This window comes from Lithobates pipiens, unplaced genomic scaffold (genome assembly GCF_037356315.1).
Source record: "Lithobates pipiens isolate NorthernLeopardFrog02 unplaced genomic scaffold, aLitPip1_a1.2 Scaffold_19, whole genome shotgun sequence".
In the NCBI taxonomy this organism is placed as follows: Eukaryota; Metazoa; Chordata; class Amphibia; order Anura; family Ranidae; genus Lithobates; species Lithobates pipiens.
Window position 1 is genome coordinate 92,025,118 of NW_027507764.1, and position 27,858 is coordinate 92,052,975.

General features: G+C 40.4%; 1 protein-coding gene across 4 annotated transcripts in view; it reads right to left on the bottom strand.

Moving 5' to 3' along the window:
* Positions 1 to 2,234: 2,234 nt before the first annotated feature.
* Positions 2,235 to 27,858, bottom strand: part of EPC1 (enhancer of polycomb 1) — a 112,914-nt gene continuing 87,290 nt past the window's right edge. For 2 of the 4 annotated variants that reach the window (XM_077491082.1, XM_077491079.1), the window contains 4 exons: positions 13,143 to 13,261; positions 9,712 to 9,853; positions 9,218 to 9,599; positions 2,235 to 3,825 (listed from right to left, as the gene is read on the bottom strand). In XM_077491082.1, the coding sequence (XP_077347208.1) occupies positions 3,753 to 3,825; positions 9,218 to 9,599; positions 9,712 to 9,853; positions 13,143 to 13,261 (716 nt within the window). In that variant the 3' untranslated portion in view covers positions 2,235 to 3,752. Of the gene's footprint in view, positions 3,826 to 8,657; positions 8,690 to 9,217; positions 9,600 to 9,711; positions 9,854 to 12,782; positions 12,872 to 13,142; positions 13,262 to 27,858 lie in introns of those variants that run through there. The other 2 variants (XM_077491080.1, XR_013277513.1) reach the window with 2 other exon arrangements.

Below are 27,858 nucleotides of genomic sequence, written 5' to 3' on the forward strand. Positions count from 1 at the left end.
TCCGACTATGTGTACAAGGGCTTAGATGTACTAGTAGATACAGATACACTAACAAATTCAAGGCAAACTCCAGTTAGAGCAAGTCTAACTACAAGATTTGCAGGAGAGCTGGTTCTGTTGAAAAACAGTCTGACCAGATCAAGTCAGCCATCACATCTAAGAATTAATAAGCTGCAATATGTTTGCTTTTGGATTTAATATCACATCACAACTAAAAGTGATTTTACTGTACATCCACCATACTCGATACCAGATGCCTTACTCTTTTGCTGGCCTGAAGAAGCTTGCCTCCTGAGGTGGGGCAGATGTACAGTAATAGTACCACTGACAGTCTTGTTTTACACCTTAAAATGAACGGTCTGTGACTGCACTGCTTTACCTTCCAAGGAGGCATCGACACCCCAATGCTGCTACAGACATATAATTACCATAATAATAATCCCTGTCTTTCCTTTATAGTCGCATCTGCATATGTGGTCCTTTTACTCTTTGTTTATTTACTTGATGTCAGAGTGGCACGCCTCCTTGGGCGGAACAGGTAGATTACATAAATGTCAGTTTTTTTTTTTAGCTTTATTCCTTGGTTTTGAATTTGACTAAGCATCTATTATATTAGCCAACTACCAACCTGCATAAAAATGCTATTAATATATTATCACCAATACTTCTCCATACTGTTAGTTAAAAAAGCTGCCCTACCTTTCAGGGATTCCACCACCTCTATACTTTTTAGACCTAACATACAGCTTCCTATCCCTATTTTACTGTGATGACATGAATTATAGTCAAAAGTGCACCCACTGCTCCTGATACTGTCCTGTCTGGGGAGTTACCCTAGCGCTGCTTACTACAAATGTTGCCACCAACATCATTCCTACCTAACCTGACTGCACACCCCACCAGATGGCTGCAGGAAGCTCTCAGGCCCTCCTTACACTATTAGCATGGAGAAGACTTGTGAATAATGCCAGAGACAAGGTCCTCCTTACTAAGGGAATTACAAAAGACACCAAACCCAAAATTGCCCTAATCCAAAAAACTCACATTCATCAAGACCATATTCCCAAATTGAGGAATGATATCAGGCTTATGCTCAAGCTCCCAGAGCAAAAACAAAAGGAGTACCTATACTCTTCTCCAAGTCCACCATGTTCCTCGTCAAAAGAGGAAACTAACTGGTAGATCCAGACGGTCGCTTCCTCTTCCTGAAAGGGAACCTGAACAACCCCTTACTGCAGCCAACATCTGTTGTCTAAGGCTGGGTTCACACTGGTATGACATACGCACCGACTTTGGGAGCACATGGCGCAGGACACGTGTAAATCAATGATTCCCTTAACTGGTCCAACATAATTCGGTACGACTTTGAAAAAGGTTCCTGCACTACTTTGGTTCGACTTTGGTCCTAATTTAGCCCATTGAATATCACTGAAATCGGATCAAGTTTGGAGCCTTGTCCTAACCATCAGACTTGTGACATCCGACATCATGATTACAGCAGCAGTAAAAAGGAATTTATGTCACACTGGGATTGTTTTAATTGGTCAAAAGGATAAGTCAGACCATCTCAAAGTCGGAGCAAAATCTTATCCTGTTCAAGTTGGATGGAAGAAGGACCAAAGTAGGACCAATGTCGCAGGGCAAAGTAGGATGCCAGTCGTACAGCCATGTAGTACCAGTGTGAACCCAGCCTTAATGTCAAACAATTTCCTTTTCCCTAGAAAATCTACTCCAAACTTTCACCTTCTAGTATCCTGATTTTAGGAGATTTCAGCCTCTAACTAAACTACCCCATAGATGCCTCATTATAAAAAAAATAGCTATGGGAAAAAGGATGTGCCTACTGAAAAATATACAATACTTTACCATTAAATAACAAACTTCATAATTGTTCAAAGAACTATAAACGAAAAGATATTTTTAAATCTTAATTAAAAATCAACTTTGCATCCCTACCCCAAGGCTACAGCTATGAGCTACTGCTAGTGAGCCCATTCCTCCAATCTTTGCTCTCCTTAAGTTAAAACCTTAAGCAGGATTGTCACATCTGACAAATCTCCTGTGTGTCAGATGCATAGGCCTCCATTTTGAATACACATTTTAAGTAGTGACCAACAGATGTAGCCACAATGCCTACTGGGGGGATGAAGGCATCCAACATGCCTAAAAAAACGACCACCACTGTACAGATTTAAAGAAAAAAATAAAATAAAAAGTTAGAGACAACATATAGATTCTTTTTTAAGTGTTTTAATATTTTCCTTAATTTAGTGGGAGCTTTTCTGTCCTTCCATTTAAGAAACAAGTGCAGAACATTGAATTGAAATTGACAATGAACTTAGAGCAGAAATTAATACAGAAAAAAAGAAACATCACCACACATTTTTTTCTGTTTTGTCAACATGTAATGCCCTGGTTTTTATTTAGTGAGAATAATTTTTTTCCACAATGTTTTCCAGGATTTAAAAAAACCTCATGGATCAATGTATGCCATTGGAACTGGGCATTCAGACTTCGCTACTGACAAAGCATTAGTAGTCTGTAAAGTACCATGCTCTTCACAGAAGAGAGCTCATATTTCCGAAGGAAGGCACCCGATAGTTGTGGTTCTGGCCCTGCAGCCTTCTGGAGAGAAAATCGGGGAACAAACAAAAATAAAGGAAAAAAGCTGGCTATTTTAGAAACTGGAATGATGATACACGTACAGCAATTACTGCATTCTTCTCCCTTATATCCTTTTTTTCTTAAGAACAAGTAAAGAATGAAGTCTTTTAACAATTACACAATAAAAAAATACAATTTTTTAAAGTGTTTTTTTTTCTTTTTTTCTTAAAAAAAGGGCAGACAACATAAAAAAAACTCCAGTTGAATGGACTCCATTTGCATACTTGATTTAACACTTTTTTGGTGTAGGAGGAGATGGGGCAGGAGGAGGGGGCTTGTTTGTAAAGCAGCAACAAAACCTTTTAGTGCCTGAAGTACCAGAAACCACCCACGTGACGTACAGGTGAATGGGGGATGGGAAGATTTGAGACTTCATTATTATCTTGTAACTTCTGAGATTACAAAAAAAGGAAGATCCCTATTGAGTACATTCCCCATTTAATAAATGATGCCTTTTTTTTCTTAAGAATCTGTATGTATGTCACCATTTCTTCACATGATACACAGAGAACTCAGGGACCCGGTGGGGAACCAAGTTATGTTATACCATTTACAAAATACCAAGGAGTCCACAGCTACCTAACACATTTACTACAGCACAGGAACCAATGAAGGTACAGTGTACAAAAAACTGTAAACACGGCACAATAAATAGATAAAACAGCAGGTTCCGCACCATGCACATGATGTGATGACACTTCTCATCTCTATACAATCTCACACTCTTATTTTGTTGCAGTTTTTGTTTCCCGTTTTTTTTTTTCTTTTTATCCCCCCCAGTGCAAAGCATCACAAATGAACAGTTCTGTATTCAAGTAACATATATACAAGGGTATTACAAATATGCAGTACTGTACAGATAATTGCTGTATTCATAATTTACAGATGTTTTATTCTTTTCCTATTAACAGTACGAAAAAAAAAGAAAAGAAATCAAAGCATGAGAGATGTGCATTGCTGTTGAGTCCCCACAGCTGCCATGGAAACGCAGTGTGTGTGCTGGTTCCCATCATCCCTTGCATTCATAATGCTACTGATGCATAGCACCTAAACAAGTTCCCAAGGCTGCAGTCCTGTTCCTGTGAAAACTACGTCACTTCCATTGCTACTGTGTTGTCCGTTATACTGTTCAATGCTGGCTTTTCTGTGTCATGGTTTTCCCTATGTAAAAAAAAAAAATTAAAAAATCAATTAATAATGCAAATAGACAACAAAAACTGTGCAGAAAAAAAAAAAAAAAAAAAAAAAAAAAAGACCTAGGGAACGAAGATCCCAGGCACAGTATTTCAGTGTTCTGTATCTAGTGGCAACTCTTCTCTATGCAGGACATGATCAAGTGGTTTGCATTTTTCTGACAGCTGTAAAAAACATCTAGGGACAGGGTGTGTATTTCTTTCAGTCCCCCAAGCCAGAGGCTTCTTGGACAGTTTTAGCATTTCTTTAGTTCAAGGACAAGTCTGTAAAAGTTAGGTAAAATGATTCTGCCTGTCCCTATATCCCAGATTGTACAAAAATGGTGTACTGTAAAGCTGTAAGGATAAACACAGAGGGCTTCCATGCTTTAGTGTGCAGTACACGTTGAATCATGTCATAAGAACCCCAGCTTGGCATTTGTTAATTACTCTTCCAACTGAAAAGCTACAGTCTATTAGAGAGGAAGCAAAAGAAAAGACGACATGCCCTTTCTGAGTAATTCAGCTGTTCACATGCAGCTCAGAGCAGAACTAAATGGCAAAACTTTTTTTTCCACCACTTTGGATAGAGTATGGCAGGATTTTAAACAGTCTTTTTTTGACATTTGTGTCTCATAGGGGAGATATCACTGCACTTCCTGTCCAATAGCCAAAACAGGAAGTCAGAGGAAATCCGTCCAAAGCTAGGGAATTCCAGGGTGTCACCAGAACTAGTGTCCCCTTTGGAATATATTCCCTCTATTACTACCCTGGTATCACAACCCAAAATTTCAGATTTTGTTTTACTTTCACTTACGAGGAGACAAATAAAGATGAATCTTGCCAATTGGGGCACAGGCAGCAATAAAACTGACAGGTGTTCTAATCCCTCTCCACTCTATTCAAAACTACAAAAAAGTATTTAGTTACATCTTTAGCACAGCATCAGTCCAGTTATATAAAACCCTGAATTACTAGACCTGCTAAAAATGGTAATTATTATCATTAATATTCACCATTGCATATATAACAAAATATCAAAAATTTTATTAGGTTAAACCTGAGCATAATACATGGACATATTTCTCACAATTTCCATTTTCTTAACTTGAGATTTAAGATTACCATACATAGATCAATATCTGCCTGCTCCCTGCTGAACTGGCTGAGGTTTAAACCATGTATAAGCAGACTTGGTTGTATAGAAGTGAACTGATTAAGCATGCGGTTTTTCCCAAATGATCGGTGTCTCTGGCTAGTTGGCAACACTAATCTTTGCATTCTGACTGTACAATAAAATACCACTATTGTATAATCTGGAAGTTGCATAATAGTGGGCATGTTTTGTATGCATTAGTCTTGTAAATTGCAAAGCAATCAAACACTGCATAGTTTTCATTTAACTTTACTGATCAAATCAAAACCTAAAAAGTACATCTAAACGGCGTGCAGCCAATTTCAGGGAAGTATACATTTAAATTTAAGATTTTTTTTTTAATCTAGTAAAACTTTAATTTTACCATTTATATGAAATGTTTTCATAAAATAAACATTTAATAAAGGATACACCTCTAGGACACTTAATTTACAGAGCATTATAGGTTTATTCAACAAAGAAATTGTTTGCCTTCAGGCTCACTCTCTAGTCAAATCTTTAGGCGGATTCATATCAGCATCAGTTGGGCTGGCAAATTGTGTAAAAAGCATCAGCACCAGACTTGTTTAGTAAAGCAGATAAATAACTAAATACAATGTCACATGCAAGGTATCAAATTGACCTAACTAAACAAAGAGGAATTTTGACTTGCCTGTAAAAATTCAGTATCTTGGAGAACAGTACAGGACACAGGCAAAGCAGTCATAAAACCTGGGTTATTAGGCACGTGCCTTTAGGTGACTGGATACTGGCAAGCTTTGGAGGCCATGCCCACTGGGTGACTCCCCTTTAACCATACCCCACTCCGTGAGTCCTTGGATTTGGAGCTAGCAATGCAGAGTATCCAAGGGCTGGAATGGAGGATGGTCTATTCTGTCCTGCAGTCCAAGTTCATACATTATAGGACACAGGCAAAGTATTCAGAAAAGATAGGTGGACAACATCTAGGCAAGGAGAACTGCGCCAATAGGTCCAACAACAATGATCCAACGTCAGAGTGCTTTTGTAAGAACCTTCTATCCAAACAAAACTGGAGATCCACCTGGCTGCCTAACAAATGCTGGGCTATAGATGCCTGCGGCCAAAAAGGCCCAAAAAACACCCACTAACCTGGTGGAAGAGGTGCATAAAAGCACAAGAGATTGGTCCTTGAGAGTGCAAACTTGAACGACCAGATTTCTTAACCATCTAATGATGGTGGATTTAGAAGCAGGCTGCCTCCCCAACACATACATCTTTTTACAGGCTGTTTCAGCTGTCCAGGCTTTCAGCCACAAGACTGTGCATATGAATGGAGATTAGGGACATTCTGGAAATTTGTCTCATGACACGTTACAGCAAACCTACACAAAACAGCACAGACAGTAATTGCAATAACTGCTCTGTTAAAGTGGTTGTAAACCCTTACATATACCCAGTGAAGTGACTGGCCTCAGGTGATACACCGAGATTAAACAAATCTTACTGTACCTGTACATACGTCTAACACCCCTAGCTGAGGCTGTCAATCACCAACTGTGCTGGAGCTCTCCTCCTGCCACCATGTTTTCTCTTGATGTCAGGAAAGCTTGTCAGAAGTGACTCATGCAGATAGCAGAGGAACAGGGCAGAATACAGAAATTACAGTGCTCTGGATTGAGGCACATTATAAATGGGATATACCGAGGCATCTTTGTTCAGATCCATTCCGACTACAGAAGTGATCAAGTGGCTGTTTTAGCTACTCAAATCTTTTATTAATTTTAGTCCCATTGGTTGTTTAGGACCCTAGTCCAGTTAGCTGCAGTTTTTCATACTGGAACTGTAGAGACATATGTCTGGGCCTGACAACGTAAGAGCATCTCAAACTTTCTATATGCAGAATCTTTGAAAGAAGGAAAGAAGAAAGGTTTGCTGGCATTGCAAGCATGTTGCATGAAGCTCCTTCTTAAATATATTAGGTAACCCAGGGAAGAAAATTCTTCTTCAATTTCCTCCAATAATGTCCTCTTCATTCCCTTCTGAGTCTGCCTCATCTAAGGCAGACATATAGGGATCAAATTCAGATACAGAAATTAAAGAAAAGGTGTGGCTTTTTTTAAGCCTTGGGCTAAGATGGCTATGTTATAGCTGTTTTTTATCAGAGGAATTGAGAAATAGATGCAGAAAATTCTGGTTTTGTCTGGTAGGCTGCTTGTTGCATGCCTGAAATAGAGGTAGAATCAGGCACTGAGACCTGTGTTAGAGTTGGATGTTGCTTTAATGCAATGGGTGCCTTGTCACTGAGTGTTGTGCAAGCATTCTGCAGAGCGAGATGCTTGCAGTTTTGCAATGGCTCCTTTTTGCCTAGCACCATCATAGCTATTTGTGGGGATATTCCTCTGTGGGGTACTCATGGAGCAGGGTGTAGAATACAGGCAAAGAGTGTTTAGAAGATGAACACAACATCCTGGGTGTAGACTGCCCTGTAACCAAACCTTGTTGCAAAAAGGCAGGAGAGAAGCAGCTGAATACTTCAAGAGCTCTAGGCAGAAGTAAAGGTAAAATATGTGACCTGGTGTGTAAATGTAACACCTAGGTCATTCACCTTCAAAAAACAATGGCTCAGCTAGGAGTGGTTGAGTTTTGGCTTCAAAACTTGAAACTTTGACAAAGTAGTGAATACAATTCAAAGATAGCCCTGGTCTTTAACAGTAACAGAAGCATACCGGGTGATCCTCTCTTACCTGTCCATGATGCTGGACTGCATATAAAATACAGGCTTCATCTGTTCCAATGGGAATACCCCCAATGGGGTCTTCAGGGACTAGATTCCATAGGGATGGACCACCGCCCTGGACTTATAGGCCAGCTACAAACACTGCACTAAGTGTCAAGGTGAGCACCTATGCAGAATTTAGTGCCCAGAGCAACATTACAGGCAGTCCCAAAAGCATGGGGTCTGGCTCCCAAGGTTTACTGAGGTTATGCCGATCCAGATACAATGCTTTCAACTGTGGTGTTAGAAGACAGTGATGAGTTGAAGAATCTGAAGATTATAAATAATAAAGAAAAATAAAAAAATAACCAGTTAAGACAATAGTGGTTTCTTTGTGAGGTAGAAGAGTTCCATCACCTTTGGACACCAGCACAAAATGGAGGGTACAAAGGAGTGGGTTAGGGTTATAGGAGAGATGCCCAAAATGTCCTCAAAAGCTTTACAGTGTCCAATCACCTGAGAATACAAGCTCATAACCCAGGGTCTAGGAATACTTTTTCTGTACTATACAATTCAGATAAATCCTTTTTTACTCCTTACCATAAAACATATACAGTGTGTATATATATACACACACATACATACATACACACACACACATACACACACACACACACATACACACACACACACACACACACACACAGTATATTATATGTACACACAACTAAACTATATATAATATATAGTTATAGTGTATATTTAATTGAAGTGTATTTTTTTATTTTTTGTTGCATTTAAAAGACTGCTGGCGCAAATACAGTATTGTAACAATCGCCATTTTATTCTCTAGGGTCTCTGCTAAAAATTATATATATATTATATAATATATATGCGTTTGGTGGTCCCAAGTCAATTTCTAGCAGAAAACACTGATTTTAACTTGTAAGCAACAAGTGTCAGAAAAAGGCTTAGTGGTTAAACTGACCTCATTTGCAGACAGAAGTTCTTCCCTTTGATCTAAAAGAAGGAAATGTTACAATGTTTCTCTTTATCTCCCAGTGCTAAGGAATGTTGATAAACATTTGCGGCTTTTTTTTTTTTTGATAGCTCCGACCAGAGAACAGCTCTGCACTTGTTACATAGAATCATGTAAATGCTGGATTAAGATTGTGAGGGGGGTTGAATCGAGAATGCGGTTTTAACGATTAATTGTGCCGCTCTTCATGAGAGTATGCGCAAGTTTATCGAAGATCACATCTAGGCAAAGCAATATTATAGCAATGTATGTATGTATGTATATGAAATTTCTGCATCCTTTGTAAAATGTATAACATTTCTGGGGCTACACCAAAATGGTGCCATGTGTCTGGAACATTTTAAATAGCTCCTTAACACTCCCAATACAGTAGGTTAGGTCCACAGAGACAAACTGTCATACAATTCATGCATATATGCAGTGCTGAAGCTTCCCAAGGACTTCCCACCACCACATTTCACATAAATCTAAAAAACGAACATGGACTACTGTTGTACAATAATTCTTACCTCGGTACTCCATCCACAGAAGTTGCTGCTGGAATCTTGGGTACCTGACAGTTTGCTGCTGCTGCTGCAGCCAGCTTTAAGGCAGATGGGGCAACAGCACTTAAAGTCCTAGGTAAATGGCGTGCATTAAGGGTGTTTAAAGAGTTTACAGTGGCAACGGAGGATGGTACAGTTAATCGGATGTTATTCCCAATCAGGACCTGAGTTGTTGCAGAATTGGCAGCAGTTACTTGGTGACTCAGAGTGCTGTGGGAAGTAGCAGTCTGTGTTATACTGGAAGGCTGTAGCAATGCTGAACCAGTTGAAGATGAAGAGGATGATGACTGACTTGTGTGTACGAGTGCTGCAGGCGTATTACTGAGGTGTAAGCCCTTGTAGACTCCTATCGCCCAAAAAAATAAAAAAATAAATAAATAAAAAACCATGAACGTCAACATAAGATCAACGATAAAAAGACAGGTAAAACTCTAGAACCTAAAACTATCAGACAGTACCTGAGGCTTGAAGGATGCCATTCACTCCAATTCCAAGGACAACATCTTCCTTCATTTTGAAGGCCATCAGCTGCTCAGACGTTACCAAAGCTGTAACAGCAAACTGTGCACTAGCAGAGTCCAAGGTCTTTGAAACAAAACCCTAAAAAAAAAAAAAAAAAAAAAAATGAATAATAAAAAAAACACATTAAAATAGTTCAGTGTCAAAACTAAACTCCACAATTGAAATGATAGCTTAAAGTTGAACTCTGGGAATGAGACAAATTCTAGCCTTATAGTGGTGTCGTCTCACCCTCTCCACACACTGCAAGGGTAAAATGTTTGTTGGGTACAGGGATAAGGTATGTTATTTACCTTTATCCTATATTCAGCACTGTTCTCAAGCTCTAGGCAGACGGAGTAGTCTCTAAATCACATGCATGGACTATAAACCCTTAACTGCACCCCTAGACCAAACACAAGCATTTAACCCTTGCAGTGCAGTGCCACTGCAACCTTAGATTTGTCCCATTCCCAGAGTTCAGCTTTAACAGTTACAATGAAAAGTTGGATACAAATATCCAAGCTTCAAAGTCAGTGTTTTCAAAGCTGACCCATAATTAAAAAAATAGTAATAATAATAATAATAATAATAATATCTCAGTGAGATAAAACTACTTTTCTCACAAATGGGGTCAGAATGTCGAAGGTTTACCGAAAACCTGTAATGTGAGAAATACAAGCATTGTCATAGCTGATCTCCATGTGAAAATGCTAGTTGTATGGATGTTATAACTCACCAACTTCAATACTTTCTGAGTCACTGACCGGGAAAAGAGTGTGCTGTACAGAAGTGTAAGAAATCACTATCTGTACATTTATTCTAGGACCACTGGTTCAACAGTATTTAAGTAAAAAGGTGTCGGCATAACAGCCAGTCAACCAGTATTTCTTAATTAGGGGTTTCCTGATATAAGCAGAAGAGTAGACTGCGGGCAATGACAAAGGTTTGCCTAAAAGAAGCCAACTTTTTATTTAAAACATAGACCTTTTCCCTTCTATACTATGTTATGCCTAAAAGCAGAGTTTGTATTTTGAATCCTTTCTGTCCCTGTTTAAACCATGCAGAAGAACCTCAAATTTAACAACGATGATATCCTGACATTATTCACTTGCTGACCGCCCTATATCAGATTTTCTGCTACAGTGCAGCAGTGCTATGCAGAATCACGTATATATCCTGCACTTCCTCGTAGGGGGTGCCGGTGTGCCGCTTTTGCTGTGATTGATCACAACAGAAGCTGATCAGCTGGGGGCTGGCTAATGGATGTCCACCGACACCCGCTAATCATTGAGAGGCACAAGACTGATCTCTGCATATAAAAACAGTGCACCCAGTACACAGAAACACTGGTAAGGGCACACATTTAACCCTTTGATTGTCCTACATGTTTAACCCCTTCCCAGCCAGCGTCATTATTACAGTGACAGTGCAAATTTTTAGTACTGATCACTGAATTAGTGTCACTGGTGCCCACAAAGCGTCAGTTAATGCCCCATCATCCACCCTAATATCACAGTTCCGCTATAAGCCAACAATCACTGCCATTACTAGTAATAATAATAATAATAAAATAAAATAAATTCCGGTATAGAACCCATTTTTTGTAGGTCTATAACTTGTGTGAAAACTAATCAAACACTTATTGGGATTTATTTATATGAAAAATAAGTAGCAGAATACATACTGGCATAAATTTATGAAGAAATTGGATTTTTTAACTTTTTTTATTGGATATGTTTTATAAATAAAAAAAATGATATACTATAATATATAAACACACACACACACACACACATATTATATATACACACATACATACCCACACACATACATATATACACACACACACACACATTTTTCAAAAAAGGTTGGTCTTTTTTTCTTTACAACGTAAAATTTTGTAAATAAGTAGGTTTTCTCCTTCATTGATGAGGCTGCACTTCCAGGCACTGATGAGGTGGCACCCAATGAGTTGGCACTGATATGCAGCACAGATGGGCAATCAGGCAGCACAAATGGGTACTGATGGACACCGATTGGCATCACTGATTAGGAGGCACTGACAGGTATTGCTGGTGGGCACACATTGTCACCCATGGCCACCAGGGATACCATACCTGGTGGTCATCAGTGGTGGCCATCCCTGGCGGTCCTGGGTGGGGGGCTGCGCTGATAATCAGCGCAGACCCCCAGTCAGGGGAGCAGCCCATCGGCTCTGTCAGACGGGAGTGAGGAAAAGCCGATAAACAGATCTTCCTGTTTACATCGTGATCTGTGATTGGACACCGCTGATCACGTGCTAAAGAGATGCTTTACCTAGATTGGAGTTGAAGTGTGTCAGACTGACACTCTTTTTATTTAAAAAAAAACTGAAATAAAAAACAAAACAGATCTAATACATAACATTTCACAGAAATACAAAAACTTTTTTGTTTAAATCAAAATAGCTAAATGTAGTTCACTACAGCCGACAGTGGAGGGTATTCCTGCTTTGCTCATTTCAACCCTTCATAGACAGCCACTATTACAGACATCCATTATAAAAAAAGGCATAAACTGCAAAGAATTATATTATATATACTATAGTTATATTTTTGCATTGTGGTAATGTACAACGTGCATTACATGTTCATTCTGAACAATGCCCCAAAACCACTAAGGCAACACACATGCATTACAGATTTTGTGTTTCGTATGATTTTAGCAGGTTTTAACGAGTTGGCAGCCTACTGTTTTTTAATAGGCTGCCTTATCACAATGCACCTTTACACACAAAATTGTAAATGAGCCCTTAAGCCCCATACACCCTATCAGATTTTCCCAAAACCATGTAGTGCAAGGGCCTGCCTGCCTGCCTGATTGCATACAAATTGAAACTCCTAAGGTTTGACCTCATATTATATGGTTTTGGTAAATCTGAAGGAAAAGATCTGATAGTGTGTATGGGGCTTAAAGCTAACCTAAGTTTTTGGCAAGGGCCATACTAGCAAATAGAAAACACAGCTGTTTGAAAAAGAGGATCACGTACCAAAAACACTACATGCAGTCCATTTAATCAAAGTATCAGAGCATGTCCCACTTCTGTGTACATCATAAATTAGGTGGCAAAACTTCAAGCTGTAAATTTCAATATAAAATAAAAAAAGAGCAGGAAAATAATCCTATGCAAGTCTAAACATAAAAATAGGTCTGTGATATTTATGTACTGTATGTGGCAATATATCTACAATTCTGGGAAAAAAAAAAAAGTTCTCTAAGCCAATTACAAAATACACAATGAAAATGTAGGTATACATCACATTTTTCCAACATAACCTTCATATTGTGGTCTATGTTCATTTTAGTGATGAGAACTGGACAATAGAAATATACAATAAAACTGTATTACCTGTGAAGTGTTGGCAGAAGAATTGTTATTGGCCTGCTGTTGATGTATTTGAGCAAGCTGTTGTTTCTGCATTAGTGCCAGTTGTTGTTGGTGTTGCTGGTATTGTTCGGCTGTAAATGCTGAAAACAACAGTACTACATCAGAAAAGGTTAAGGAAAAATACAATGAAAATTCATATTTTCAGACTACAGGAAAGTATATAAATACAAACATTACAATAACCTTGCCAAAAACAACTAGTTTTAAATAGAGTGATCTAAGATTAGAACTTCTGTCCGTTTTCACAGCTAGCCAGAAATCTGTTAGCAATATTTACTTTTACTTTCTGTCCTGACAATGATTTCACAAGACAGGAGGTGATTGGGATTCTAGCATTTCCTGTTCTACTAAAGATCATTTCATTTTCTGTGTAAGGCTTAGTTCACACTGGTGCGATACGCGAAACCCTGTGATTCCAGTGCGGGTTCCGCACCCCATTTGCAGGCCGTTCACACTGCCCTATGTGAACTGCTGGGAGTACAAAGCTGTCAATGTGATCCAATTCTGGTGTGGGAAAGAAAGAAAGAAAGAAAGAAAGAAAGAAAGAAAGAAAGAAAGAAAGAAAGAAAGAAAGAAAGAAAGAAAGAAAGAAAGAAAGAAAGAAAGAAAGAAAGAAAGAAAGAAAGAAAGAAAGAAAGAAAGAAAGAAAGAAAAAGAAAGAAAAAGAAAGAAAGAAAGAAAAAGAAAGAAAAAGAAAGAAAGAAAGAAAAAGAAAGAAAAAAAAAAAAGAAAGAAAAAAAAAAAAGAAAGAAAGAAAGAAAGAAAAAGAAAGAAAGAAGTCCTCTGCGATTTTGGTCCGATTGCGATGCAAATTCAGCCATACAATCCCATAGCCTTGTATGGGAAGAAAAGCAAGTTTGAAGTGAACATAAACCCGTGTAGACAGGCCCTTGCAGTTTTGAGAGTAAATGTGGCATACAGAAAACAGATAGTCTTTACCATATGGCCATTTCTATTTTTTACTATGAGATTACTGAATTCTGTCACAAAAATACTTGTGTGATTAGGCTCTGAGTTAAGCATCCATATGACCCACGTGCCATATACTAACCAGTAAGGATGAGCTCTGGCGTGTTCGCACGGCCCACGTGCAGAGCCTGCCAGGAAGCCGGCGTTGCGCTAATCACAGGCAGTGAGACATAGCTCATCCTTACTAACCAGTTCCAAAGCAGTGGATAAAATTATCAGCGGGCAACTGCAATAAAAGAAAATTCCAAGGGAGGGAATTGCAGTTTCCTGTGGAAATTAGGTTCTTGCCCTTTCCACCCCCCTCAGATATTAAAATGCACATAATTGTAACATACACACACTTTTGCTAGAAGGCAACTAACCTGTGGTATTCGTGCAGGCTAGCTGTGCCCTTCCCAAAGACTTCTATGAAGTACACCAAAATTCATGCATGCTGCATCTTTGGTGCGCTTTCTGAATTTGCATCAAACCCATGGGACATCATAGAAGTCTTTGGGAAAGCACAGCTCACCTGCTCTTTGCCCAAAGCACAGAAGAACCACACTGGGGCAGTGTGAAGCCACCCAATTAAAAATCTGTCTCAGTCTAAACTTGAGAGATGTTTTAGGGTGGAAACGGATTTTGACGGGTTTGTTGCTTTGGCAAGTCAATGCTTTATATGCACTGACAAACCAGACACAGAGCTAGCTCATATACAGATTCTCCATTGGCTGGTCAGTTACATGGCAGAAGCAAGGATGACTCAAAAAACAATGCATGCAGAACAAGTCAGGAAATGCAGCACTGGTATGTTTAATCTACCTACCCCTTAAAAATAAAGATGCAAATAAGTAAAAAGGTATGCGTTTAAATATGCAGACACACCTGTATCCTCTATCCCTTCTGAAGTACAGTATTTAAAGTGAACATGTGCTTTGCCCAGACATTTAAGTGAAGCCGATGCTTTGAAAATACATAAACAGCAATGGAAAACAGTTACTGTTCTAGTAGTAGTGTGAACACCCAGCTCACCAATATAAATGGGACAATTACAACAAGCAAGCTTTGTATTTGGGTCAACTAATCAGAAAAAACTGTCAAACACACATTCAATGTCTGCCAGTTTGCATCCTAAGCAGGAAAGGCATATTGATAACAGGACATGCCCTGGTAAAATCACTCTGCATAGTAAGAAATCATGCCGGTCTAAGAATGCACACACATACATACAATACATCTCAATTTCAATTAGAACAGTAATCTTTACAAGTTCCAAATGATCAAAATAAGAAAGAAAAGATAAAATACGGAGACCAGAGTCACACTAAGTCTTCATGTACACTGCTGCTGGTAAACTGACATTTGGGCCCCTTTCACACTGGGATGGGAGCGGCGTCAGCGGTAAAGTGGCACCACTTTACTGTCGATTTAGCAGTGGTATGCGGCCGCTAGCGGGGCGGTTTTAACCCCTGCTAGCAGCAGAAAAAGGGTTAAAACCGCCGGCAAAGCGCCACTCCTTCACCGCTCCAAAGATGCTGCTAGCAGGACTTTTTTCACCGTCCTGCTAGCGCACCGGTCCAGTGTGAAACCTCTCCGGTTTTCACACTGGAGCGAAAGGGACCGTTTTTTCAGGCGCTATTTTAGCGCTGCATCGCCTGAAAATCACCCCTGTATGAAAAGGGCCTTAGAAGCAGTTGGGCATTTTTTTTTCCCAGCTGCCCCTGAACTCTCCTCTATGTTCTCTTATCAGTACATGTACTCAGGGTCATTTATAGGCAGTTGAGTTTAAAACCACATTTTGGAAAGAATAAAATGATTGAGTATATATATTTATATTCTCAGGACAGATGTTCAGAGGCATTTGAAACGCCTGTAACAGCTTGTAAACGTGGTAACTCACATTTAGTTTACAGGCATTTTTAATTCTTGACTATAAAAAAAAAGAAAAAAAAAGAAAAAGCTCCTAAAAAAACAAACGTGGCACGTAAACACTGCAAAACTGACTTTTTAAACGTTGTTTACTATCTGTCAAGTTAAATTGTTCAGGAGAGGTTTTAAAACATCCCATGTACATTAAGCCTTAAGCAAAATGTACAGAACGCTAACCCTACCATCTAGATTTTCCTTACTTTCCAGTGTATTATCCCACCTGCAAACTATTCCCACTTGTGTGTATGTCATTACCATCTATGCCCACAGAGCTTCCATGCTAACGACACAATCAAAAAAGGAATGTATTCTGGTTTAGGGGTTATATCAACAGATGGTGACATAGACCAGCCACGTAATACACTATATTCAAAACAAAAAAACACCTGTGGCCACAGGACAGGAGGAGACTTTTCTCCAGACCATTACAGGAAAATCAACCTGTACCACCATATACAGAAATCGTTCAACATCTCTGTTTTGGTAAAAAAAACTCTGCAGGATGAAAAGCCCCTCAGCAGCATTAAACAGATAAACTCTGCCACTGTATCCACGTGGCCCTTACTTCTCTGCCTGGGCCTCTCTAAGCAACGTTCTACTAAATACTGACTATTTTGTTCAAAATAGATGATCACTTTGTGTTTGCTTTAAATCAAAGAGTTTCAGTGCATTCTTTCCACAGAAACAGTCATACTTCAACTATATCACATTTGCCAATACACTGGTTTTAGTGACAAGACTCAGCGCTGGTAACTAAACTCAAATCTTAAAAGGGACTTCATTGGTTAAATGACCCTGATCAGGCCAAAACACATTTATAAAAAAAGGTATCAAAAGTGATGAAGTGTACAGTATTTACTAGGCTTTCCTAATGACAGCACAGAGTTTCAACCTCTAGGTTTTGCTGTCTGTCTATAGGTACCATGTTAGATGGTTCTTCTTTATTGCTCTAGTACAGCCCTTCTCAACCTTTTTATCCCAGAGGAACCCTTAAAATAAATAAATATGAGATCTCAAGGAACCCCTGCTCAAAAGAAATTTGGGAGTGCGAAAAATGCCCTTACAACCATAACCAGTGGTGGTGAGACTGTCACCCTTACAGACAGCCGAGATGATCAGTGTCATGCAACTGGCTCTGCCAAGAGGTATTGGCCCTGGAATGAAGCAGACACTGTCAAATATGAGGTAAATCACACATTGTTCAAGGAACCTCTAAGCAATCTCCGGAGGAACCAGAAAGAAAAGCGTGTACTTGTGCAAAATAACTTATCTTGTACGATGCAAAAAGTTATTACACTAGATCTACCCGCACTTAGTTATTGGTGTCAAAACCACGGATTTGCAAATGTGTACAAAGGTTTCAGCTTTTGAAACTTTTCAACATGTAAATGTAACTGCAGTCAGATTAGACAAGGACACAAACTGACTTGTGGAATCTCTCTTTTAAAATAAATAAAAATATTTATCACACACAAAGTGAGTAAATCAATTCAATATTTGATGGGACTATCCTTTGGCTTCAAACCAGAATCGGTTATTACACTTGTACTCTTACACATAGTCAGGGATTTTGTAAGATTAGTCAGGTGTCTGATTAACCTACTACACCAAGTTTGGGCTAATGATCTTCAATTTCAGATGTAGGTTGAAACACAGTCACACAGTCATTAACTGAAACAGAAATCTGTGTAGGTGGCTTAAAACCAGGCGAGGAACTGCCAAATGCTGTTACTAAGGTGAGGTTAAAAAAAAAAATATAATAATGACACTTTAATGTCACAGGTCATACACCATGGCAAGGCACACAGTAATTATACTGCATCAGCAAGTTCTCTGCCAGGCAAAGATTTCAAAATGTGCAGAGAAGCAAAAAGAAACAGGCAACATTGAGGACTGGATACAGTAGTCAGTCAAGGAAATGTAACTCAGCAGTTGAAAGACACATCATGCTTATTTCCTTTCAACATTGGAAGATGTCCAGCAGTGCCATCAGCACAGAACTGGTGGAAACCAGTAGGAGCCAGGTAACCCCCCCCCCCCCCCGCATCTACTGTCTGGAGAAGTCTGACCAGAAGTGGTCTTTATGGAAGAATTGCGTCCAAAAAGCCTTACCCTCCGATGTGGAAACAAGGATAAGCGAAAACTATCCAAAAAATACATAGGAACTGGGGTGCAGAAAAATGGCAGCAGGTGCTTTGGATTGAGGAGTCAAAATGTTAAGTATTTGGCTGTTTCAGGAGGCAGTTTGTTGGTAAAGGGCTGGAGAGGGGTACAGTAATGAGTACCTGCAGGAAACGGTGACGCATGGTGAAGGACCCTTGCAAGTTTGCAGCTGCATTTTTGCAAATGGAGTTGAAGTTTTGGTCAGGATCAATGGTTTCCTCAATGCTAATACAGGCAGATAATTAACCATCATGCCATACCACCAGGGAGGCGTACGATTGGCCCCAAACTTTTACTGCAGCAGGACAACGACCCCAAACATACAGCCAATGCCATTAAGAACTATCTTCAGTATAAAGAACAAGGAGTCCTGGAAGTTGGTGTCTGGCCCCCACAGAGCCCTGATCTCAACGTACAGTCTGGCTGGTATTACATGAAGAGACAGAAAGATGTGAGACAGCCTACATCCACAGAAGATCTGTGGTTAGTTCTTCAAGATGTTTGGAACAACCTACCTGCCGAGTTCCTTCAAAACTGTGAGCAAGTGTCCCTACAATAATTGATACGGTTTTGAAGGCAAAAGGTGGTCACACCAAATAGATTTGATCTTCTGTTGGCTTACTTAATTTGTTAATTGATAAAAAGTAGCTACCAACGCTTCCATTTCTGAAAGCATTCATAAATGACAACAACATTTTTTTCACACCTGCCTAAAAAATTGTTTGCACAGTACCATCTATACACATTTATATTTTCAACATCTGGAATGTCTGTGGAAATCTGCTGGTATCCACAGACTGGCAAAAAACAAATCTAGCAGACATACGATACCATATAAAAAAAATAAAGAAAGTAGCCATTGCTTGCTCATAATATCACAGCTTTCAAATGAAAGTTAGTCATGTGGTAATAAAGGTAAAATTCTATGTGCAATTTCACTTTTCATAGTTGCTTGGGTCAAGTTGGAGCAAACAAACCATTTTTTTACAGAATGATGTGACTGCTGTGTGTGCTGCAATGGACCGTAGCAGCATTATCTACATACAGTAAGTGGTGCTGTATTTTGGCAGAATTACAAGGCTTTAAGCCTCTATGGCAGAAACTTTAATCAAGGCAGCAAAAAAATTGCCTTTACTGCTGTCAAAACCCCTATGCAGTACAATAGAGCATACACAGCAGCCACATCATTCTTAAAAATGGTATTTCCATTTTTAAGAATGATGTGACTGCTGTGTATGCTCTATTGCACTGCATAGGCGTTTTGACAGCAGTACAGGCAATTTTTTTTGTTTGGGCCAGCTTAGTCCAAACAAAATAAAGTCAAATTAAACCTGGAATTTTACTTTAAGATTCATGTTTAAAACAGGTCTACAAAATAGATTTATAATATTTAATCGCTCATTCTACAAATGTGGGTGGGGGGAGAGGGTATAGCCACGATCAGGGCTTTTGGAAGCCCTCTACTCTCCAACCTGTCATTTAATACTGAAGCCAGTAGAGGAAGATTTCAGCACATGGCACTTCCTCTACTGGCTTCTTTGTGCTAGCGCTGGGTACTCAGGGCTGCTGCCCTCGATCACTGGTGAGTACTTCAGATCCCAACCTTCAGCTGCTGCAGTGATTCGAGAAGAAGTTTCCATCCCTGACTGCTTGCCGCTGCTACTCAGACTTTGTAGCACGGAGCCGAGGAGCCCAGAAACACCTCCTCAGCTCTGTGCTACAGTAGGGGAAGCTCTCCAATCCACTGTAGTGTGCTGGGAAAAAAAAGCCTGTACATACCACAGAGAGCGGTGACGGCTGAAGAGGTGAGGGAACCATCACTGTGAATGAAAATGAAGGAAAACTTTGCAGAGACCGAGTTCATTCAGAGAGGAGTGCACTGCACTGTGAAAGTGTGTGGGGGAAGGGGAATATGTGCAGAGAGGTAAAGTTTGTGTGTGTTACAATTTTTTGGCTCCACACTGTAGGTGTGGCTGGGGGCGGAGTTTGAGTGTGGCTGGGACAGAGAGTTGGTCAGAGAGGGCGAGTTCCTGCACCTATTCTCTGAGGAAAAAAAGCCCTGGACACGATATTGTACAACAATGGCAATTCTTGGCAGAAATCCATAAGTTAAGTTTTTAAATTATCCTTTTACTAAATTTATAGAAACTAATGCCAAATTCAAACCATTGGTCTTATAAAACTCACCTACAGAAAACAGTGCTTCAGTGTTTTCCCAGGACCTAGTTATTTCCCGTTTTGGTGCTGCCATCTCACCTCTCACACAGAGGTGAAGCCAGGCTGTCAATCACAGCCCAACAGCCACCTTTCTGTGACAATCATGGGTCACTTCTTTTTGCAGGGCAGCAGATACAAGTCAATGGGAGTGCTTGGAGATGGAAAGAATTAGTTGCTGACTTTTTTTTTTCCCCCCAAAAGTCTACATTTATAAATCAGCAACAGATCCATCATACATCTTGGGTTGTACAATTCGTAAGGGACTGCAGATGAAACGTGTAACGATGCCAAATATGAAGTTACAATTATGCTTAGGGAAGAAAAATTTCCACTTTAACCACTTCAGTTCCGGACCAATAAACACCTTAAGGACCAGAGGTCTTTTTGCAATTTCGCACTGCGCTGCTTTAACTGGTAATTGCGCGGTCATGCAATATTGCACCCAAACGAAATTTGCGTCCTTTTCTTCCCACAAATAGAGCTTTCTTTTGATGGTATTTGATTGCCTCTGCGATTTTTTTTTTTTGCGATATAAATGAAAAAAGAGCGAAAATTTTGAAAAAAAAAGATATTTTCTTCTTTTTGTTATAAGAAAAATCGAATAAACTAAATTTTAGTCATACATTGAGGGCAAAATTTATTCAGCCACATGTCTTTAGTAAAAAAAATGTCAATAAGCGAATATTTTTTGGTTTGCGCAAAAGTTATAGCGTCTACAAACTAGAGTACATTTTCTGGAATTTACACAGCTTTTAATTTATGACTGCCGATCTCATTTCTTGAGGTGCTAAAATGGCAGGGCAGTACAAATCCCCCCCAAATGACCCCATTTTGGAAAGTAGACACCCCAAGGAAATTGCTGATGGGTATGTTGAGCCCATTGAATATTTATTTTTTTTGTCCTAAGGGATTGAATAATGACAAAAAAAAAAATAAAAAAAATTTTTTTTACAAAAAGTTGTCACTAAATGATATATTGCTCACACATGCCATGGTTATATGTGAAATGACACCCCAAAATACATTCTGCTGCTTCTCCCGAGTACGGGGATACCACATGTGTGGGACTTTTTGGGAGTCTAGTCGCGCACGGCACCCCGAAAACCAATCACCACCTTCAGGATTTCTAAGGGTGCAAATTTTTGATTTAACTCCTCACTATCACAGTTTCGAAGGCCATAAAATGCCAAAATAGCACAAAACCCCCCCAAATGACCCCATTTTGGAAAGTAGACACCCCAAGCTATTTACTGAGAGGCATGTTGAGTCCATGGAATATTTTATATTTTGCCAAAAGTTGCGGGAATATTACAAACTTTTTTTTTTTTGCACAAAGTTGTCACTAAATGATATATTGCTCACACATGCTATGGGCAGAAGTCAAATTACACCCCAAAATAAATTCTGCTGCTTCTCCCGAGTACGGGGATACCACATGTGGGGGACTTTTTGGGAGCCTAGTTAACTAGCTACCTAGCGACACTAGCGACACTGATGCAGCGTTCAGAAAAATTATCGCTTAGTGACACTGGCAAAAGGGGGTGAAAGGGTTAACTAGCGGAAATCAGGGGGTTAAAACCATTATTGGGTAGTATATCGGGGTACCTAGCGCTATAAAAACCTGGCGGTGAACCTAAAAAAATAACTAGCTACCTAGCGACTGTAGCGACACTAATGCAGCGATCAGAAAAACGATCGCTTAGTGACACTGGCAAAAGGGGGTGAAAGGGTTAACTAGCGGCAATCAGGGGGTTAAAAACATTATTGGGTAGTATATCGGGGTACCTAGCGATATAAAAACCTGGCGGTGAACCTAAAGAAATAACTAGCTACCTAGCGACACATGCAGCGATCAGAAAAATTATCGCTTAGTGACACTGGCAAAAGGGGGTGAAAGGGTTAACTAGCGGCAATCAGGGGGTTAAAAACATTATTGGGTAGTATATCGGGGTACCTAGCGCTATAAAAACCTGGCGGTGAACCTAAAAAAATAACTAGCTACCTAGCGACTGTAGCGACACTAATGCAGCGATCAGAAAAACGATCGCTTAGTGACACTGGCAAAAGGGGGTGAAAGGGTTAACTAGCGGCAATCAGGGGGTTAAAAACATTATTGGGTAGTATATCGGGGTACCTAGCGATATAAAAACCTGGCGGTGAACCTAAAAAAATAACTAGCTACCTAGCGACACTAGCGACACATGCAGCGATCAGAAAAATGATCGCTTAGTGACACTGGCAAAAGGGGGTGAAAGGGTTAACTCTAGGGGCAATCAGGGGGTTAAATCTTTATTGGGGGGTGATAGGGGGCTACCCTGGACCTAACACTAACTGTCCTGACAGTTTTTACTGTCACAACTGACACTGAATGCATTGATCAGTAAAGAAATGATCAATGCAATCAGTGACACTGTGACTGGGGGGGGAGGGGGGCGGGGGGGGGGATCGGGGGGCGATCGGGGGGGGGATCGGGGGGGGTTTGTGTGCCTGTGTGTACCTACATGTCAGTGTAGTGTTCGTGCAGACTTACTTTTACTCTTCTCCTCGTAGTCCGGTCAAAAAGACCGCCCCGAGGAGAATGACATCACTTCCTCCTTCCTGTGTAAACAATACACAGGGGAGGAAGCTTCTCATTGGCCAGGAGCGATCCAGAGGGGGTGGCCGAAAACGAACGGCCATCCCCTCATCACGGATCGCTGCTGGACCGAATCGGACCGCCGTAACCAGCGGGAGGGGGTCCGATGGGACCCCCCACCCGCTGGAAGGCAATCACGTAGATGTACGTGATTCTGCCTGCCTGTGCCATTGTGCTGACGTACAATGGCAATACGGCGGTCCTGAAGTGGTTAAAGAACTTCATTTTATTTTTTTTACTCTTTGTTGTGCAGTCATGCTCAGAGCCACACAGCATTTCCTTCAAAGATGGCCGCTTTATACTTCACATACGCACGGCAGAGTCATTAATTTGGCTTTCCTGTAGGAAATGACTGCCTTAAGAAGTCACTTGGAGTATGGCTTTCTCATGGCAGTGAATGAGGCAGTCAATATAGTTGTACTTTAAATATAATTTACAGTACACATTACAAAGCATCAACTATCAAAATACTTTCTATGGATACCCGAATCAAATAAATGTATTGAGATTTCCTAGACAAACTGTATGCAAAATTAAATAAAACACTACAGAAATACCAATTTCAAAGATATCACACTAAAATACACGCAACCATAGTTGATAAAACAGACCATTCAAAAAAATTGCAAATGAGCCAATGCAGCTGCAAAATGGCAGAACTACATTAATACATTCTATTTTTAGCTCTCAAACCATCACAAAACTATGGCATTCTGACTCACAGCTCCCATTTTCAGTAAAGAAAACTTGCAAACTGTTGCAAACTGTTGCAGTTGGCAACCCAGGGGTCACACAGAGACTTTGCCAAGCAAGGGGCAGCCCATAAATGTCCTACCCCACTATTCCAAAACATACTGTAGTGGCTTTAAACAGCTTCCTCACCCCCCGAACAGTATATATATATATACACACACACACACACACGTACACTTTAATTTTAATAGTAAACATGTCACAAACCTGGAGAACAAAAACTGGACGCCTGTAAAAAAAAAAATTTCATAAGCATAGGTTATCTTTAGAGGAAAACTGCATGTAAAAAAAAAAAAAAAAAAAAAAAATTGAACAAACAGCTTAAGGTATGTCTAAACCCAAGAACAAAAAATGTAAGTGTATACTGCAGCTTATCAGTTCTTAGATCTGGTGGAAATATTAGTTTCAGGCTGGGTTCACACTATAGCGATGCGGGAACGCCGCGAATCCGCGGCGTTTACCCGCATCGCACACCTCCCGCCGGCAGTTCACACTGCCCTATGCGGACGGCTGGGAGTGTCAATGTTATGTTAATGACACCCCCAGATCCGTCGGCATATCGCAGTGCGATCTGCCGACTCGCACAGGAATCGGATCGCATGGTGTGAACCCCCATGCGATCCGATTCTGTTGCGGACCCAAAAAAGGGTCCCGTGCGAGTTTGCTGCGGGAGCGCTGCGAATTCAGCCATACTATCTGTATGGCTGAACTCGCATCGCTACGGAGATCGGATGTGATTTGCTGTGCGAATCACATCCGGATCTCCCCCCGCAGCGGTGTGAACCGGGCCTCAAGGCCAATTACATTTTCTGCAAGAACTGAAAACAGTATTTTTGTACTCCATTAAAACCTTTTTGTGGAGTCCATTGAGGGACACAGGAAGTTATTCACTTTCAAGTTATACTGCTGGAGGATTGAATACTAGCAAATGAAAAACTAAGCCAGCACAGGATAACCCCCATCTATTTTCAGTATCCCAGTTTCTGGGAAGCAAGGAAACAGATCTGGGATTGGAGAGATTGAATACTTTGGAGTGTTTGGGATTACTCAAGGTACAGCTAAGGCTGAAACAAAGTTGGCCATAGCTGGTTCGAATCTTGGCCGGTTCAGCAGGGACCAGATGAGATCTGATCTATGTACTAGTAGGCCGATTGTACCAAAGTTGATCCATCAATCGACTTGGATAGAACTAGCATGTCTGATTTCTAGCATGAGAATATTGCCAGCGGCTTCAACCCCTAGTAATAATCACTGTTCTCCCAGTAGGGACGCCTCTCTGCTCTCATCTGGGAGAACACAAAGTCGGACATATATGACCCATCCGTAGTTGTAAGAAGGGGAAACTGAGCGAAAAAAAAAAAAAAAACGCATTATCTATGGAATGCCTATGTTGATTCCAGCCCAGATTTTTTGAGGTTTAAAGACTCATCTGAACTGTTGTAAGGTCTGAACAGTCAAGAGCACATTTAACAGAGCTTGAACATACTGTTCCCACAAAAGGGATCACACAATGGGGGGAATCACAGCAAGACTAGTTACTGGGACCTGAACATTGGCGAACATCCAAAGTGTACAGGACAGGCCGTAATTGCTGTACCTCAAACTGTAAGCATAGGGGGCCCAAAGCAAAGTGTAGGAAATGTTGGGGAACTGGAAAGCAGGGGACATGCAGGTACATATCCTTGATGTCCACAGAAGCCAGGATGATGGAGCTGGTTGATTACATGTGAATTTCTGAGCTTGAATAATAAAAAAAAAAAAAAAAAAAAAAAAAAAAAAAAAAGATTTAGTGTTTTAAGGGCGCAACAACACCTTGATCCAGAATGCCTGAGAGAGTTAGATGGAGATCGACTTATATGTGTGGTGATTACAAAGTTTGTAAGTGAGAAACTGAGGGGGGAGTTGGGAGTGAAACCCTAGCCCTGGGAAACCACTTCAAGCAGAGGAAAGTTTTGTCAGAAGGTTTGGCAATCTTTGAGCTCCAGAGAGGTGGATGTTGCATAAGTGGTGTAGAAAAAAGGACTTTTCTTCACTGCAAGTGAGGGATGAACCATCCTGGTTTGTGGCTTTAGCTTCTTCCATTGGGGAAAATGGGTGCTCTTCTCACCAATAGTAAACATGGTATGCAGGGTAGAAACGCAGAGGTATCATTCCTTGAAAGGTGTGGAAGATCATCTGCTTTTTAGATGCAGATTCAGCAGTATAAGGCTTTAGCCAAAATTTCCTTTACATATGTACTGACCCAATGCAGGACATGAGATGGGAAACTTCCAGCAGCCTGTCCCAGTTAGCGTAAAAGGCACAGCCATTTGCTCCAAATGTTCCATGACCATGGGATCAAAGTAGTGGTAAGATCCCTTTTAATGGACTTTGCCCAGTCAGGGTTACAACTAAGATGGGATGAAAAGAAGCCCTTAGAGGAGAAGTGCTATTTCCACCGGAATGCTGATCAACTTGTTAAGATGGGACTCTGCTGGATCCATGATAGGCTTCAGAACACCATACTCAAAGAGGTTCTGGATAAGTATGCCTTCATCTGATTACAAGTACAAGTTTAAAAGTCCAAAAGCTCTGGTGGGGCAGCTCCCACACAGCTAGGCTTCCCTCAATGGGTACCTGATAGTAGCTTCAACCATAAAAATACAGAGAGGGGCATCACACCAAAACCAGATGAGTTCAAAATCATTTTATTTGTTGGGGGAAAAAAAAAGTAATAAAAAAAACAGCCAAAGCATTTCAGGGGCAACCCCAATCCCCCTATATCAGGGCTACAACATAAAAACATACCGTAGTCATAATGATGAAAAACTATGTTTAAAAATGAACATATATATACCACAAATTCTGGAACATCACATAAAATCGCCAAATTAACTTGTTAGCTAGCGGTTGATTGAATTCAATTTTTTTAAAGAATACAAATTAGAAAATAAGATACAGGGGACAGAGCGCACACACAACTCTCCCCACACAGCGAATCACATCAGTGCTCAATTCTTCAGCATTAACGCCTTCTGCAGTGGAAACCAGGAAATTTAAAAAGCACCCGATTACCAAGTACATGAGGCAACGCCCAATAGGTCTACTCTCAGAGTCTTTAGAAATGGGGCACGACAACAGTACTGTGCCTTTAAAGCACTTTCCTGCTAAACCTGAACAAGGTCTGGAAAGCACCTTGCATTGAACCCTGTGCCCAAAGATAATTTGCAGGCAAGACCTGAGGGGGGTTGGCTCTTGCAGGGAGGAGCCGAGACAGCCGCCCAAGAACCAGAAAAGACGAGGATCAGGGCCACTCTGTGCAAACGAACTGCACCGTGGAGGCAAGTATGACATGTTTGTCATTTAAAAAAAAAAAAAAAAAAACCTATACAACCCCTTTAGGACTGTTGTCCTAAAATCTTACCGTTCGTACACTCCTTTTGACAATCGTACAATTTTCGGCCAACAAAAGTTGGATGGCAGGCTTGTAAATTTTTGGCGGACAACGGCTTGAAGTCAGATTTTCTGATGGTCAGTACACAAATCTGTCACACAAAAGTCGAAAGTACAAACACACATGCTTGGAATCAATGCTCACCAAACACAAAAATTAGCAGAAGGGGCCCAAAGGGTGGCACTTAAGAGTTGAAATTCATCGTAGTATGTCACTACGTTCGTGTTTGTGGCGCGACAACTGTGTACCATTAGTATGCAAGACAAGATCCTGGCACACGCCCTTTTGACAAAGATCAGGCGTTCGGTTGGGCAAAAATCGTACCGTGTGTACGAGGCTTTAGACATAATAATAGAAGGGATTATCTTGAGCTGGCCTAGAGGTTGGTTGGGTTTTCCCAATGTCCAATTCTTCAGCAGATGGCAGTATAACCTGAAAGCGAATGACTTCTTCTGTACCTCAATGAACAAGAAAATACCTTTTATTCATGCTAGAAAATCCAGGGCGTTTGTCCGGGATAAAACACTAAAATATCAAACAATGTTCTCTGCCTTCCCAGCTATCTTCGGTGTACTATAAAAAAGCTCATCTTGTAATGG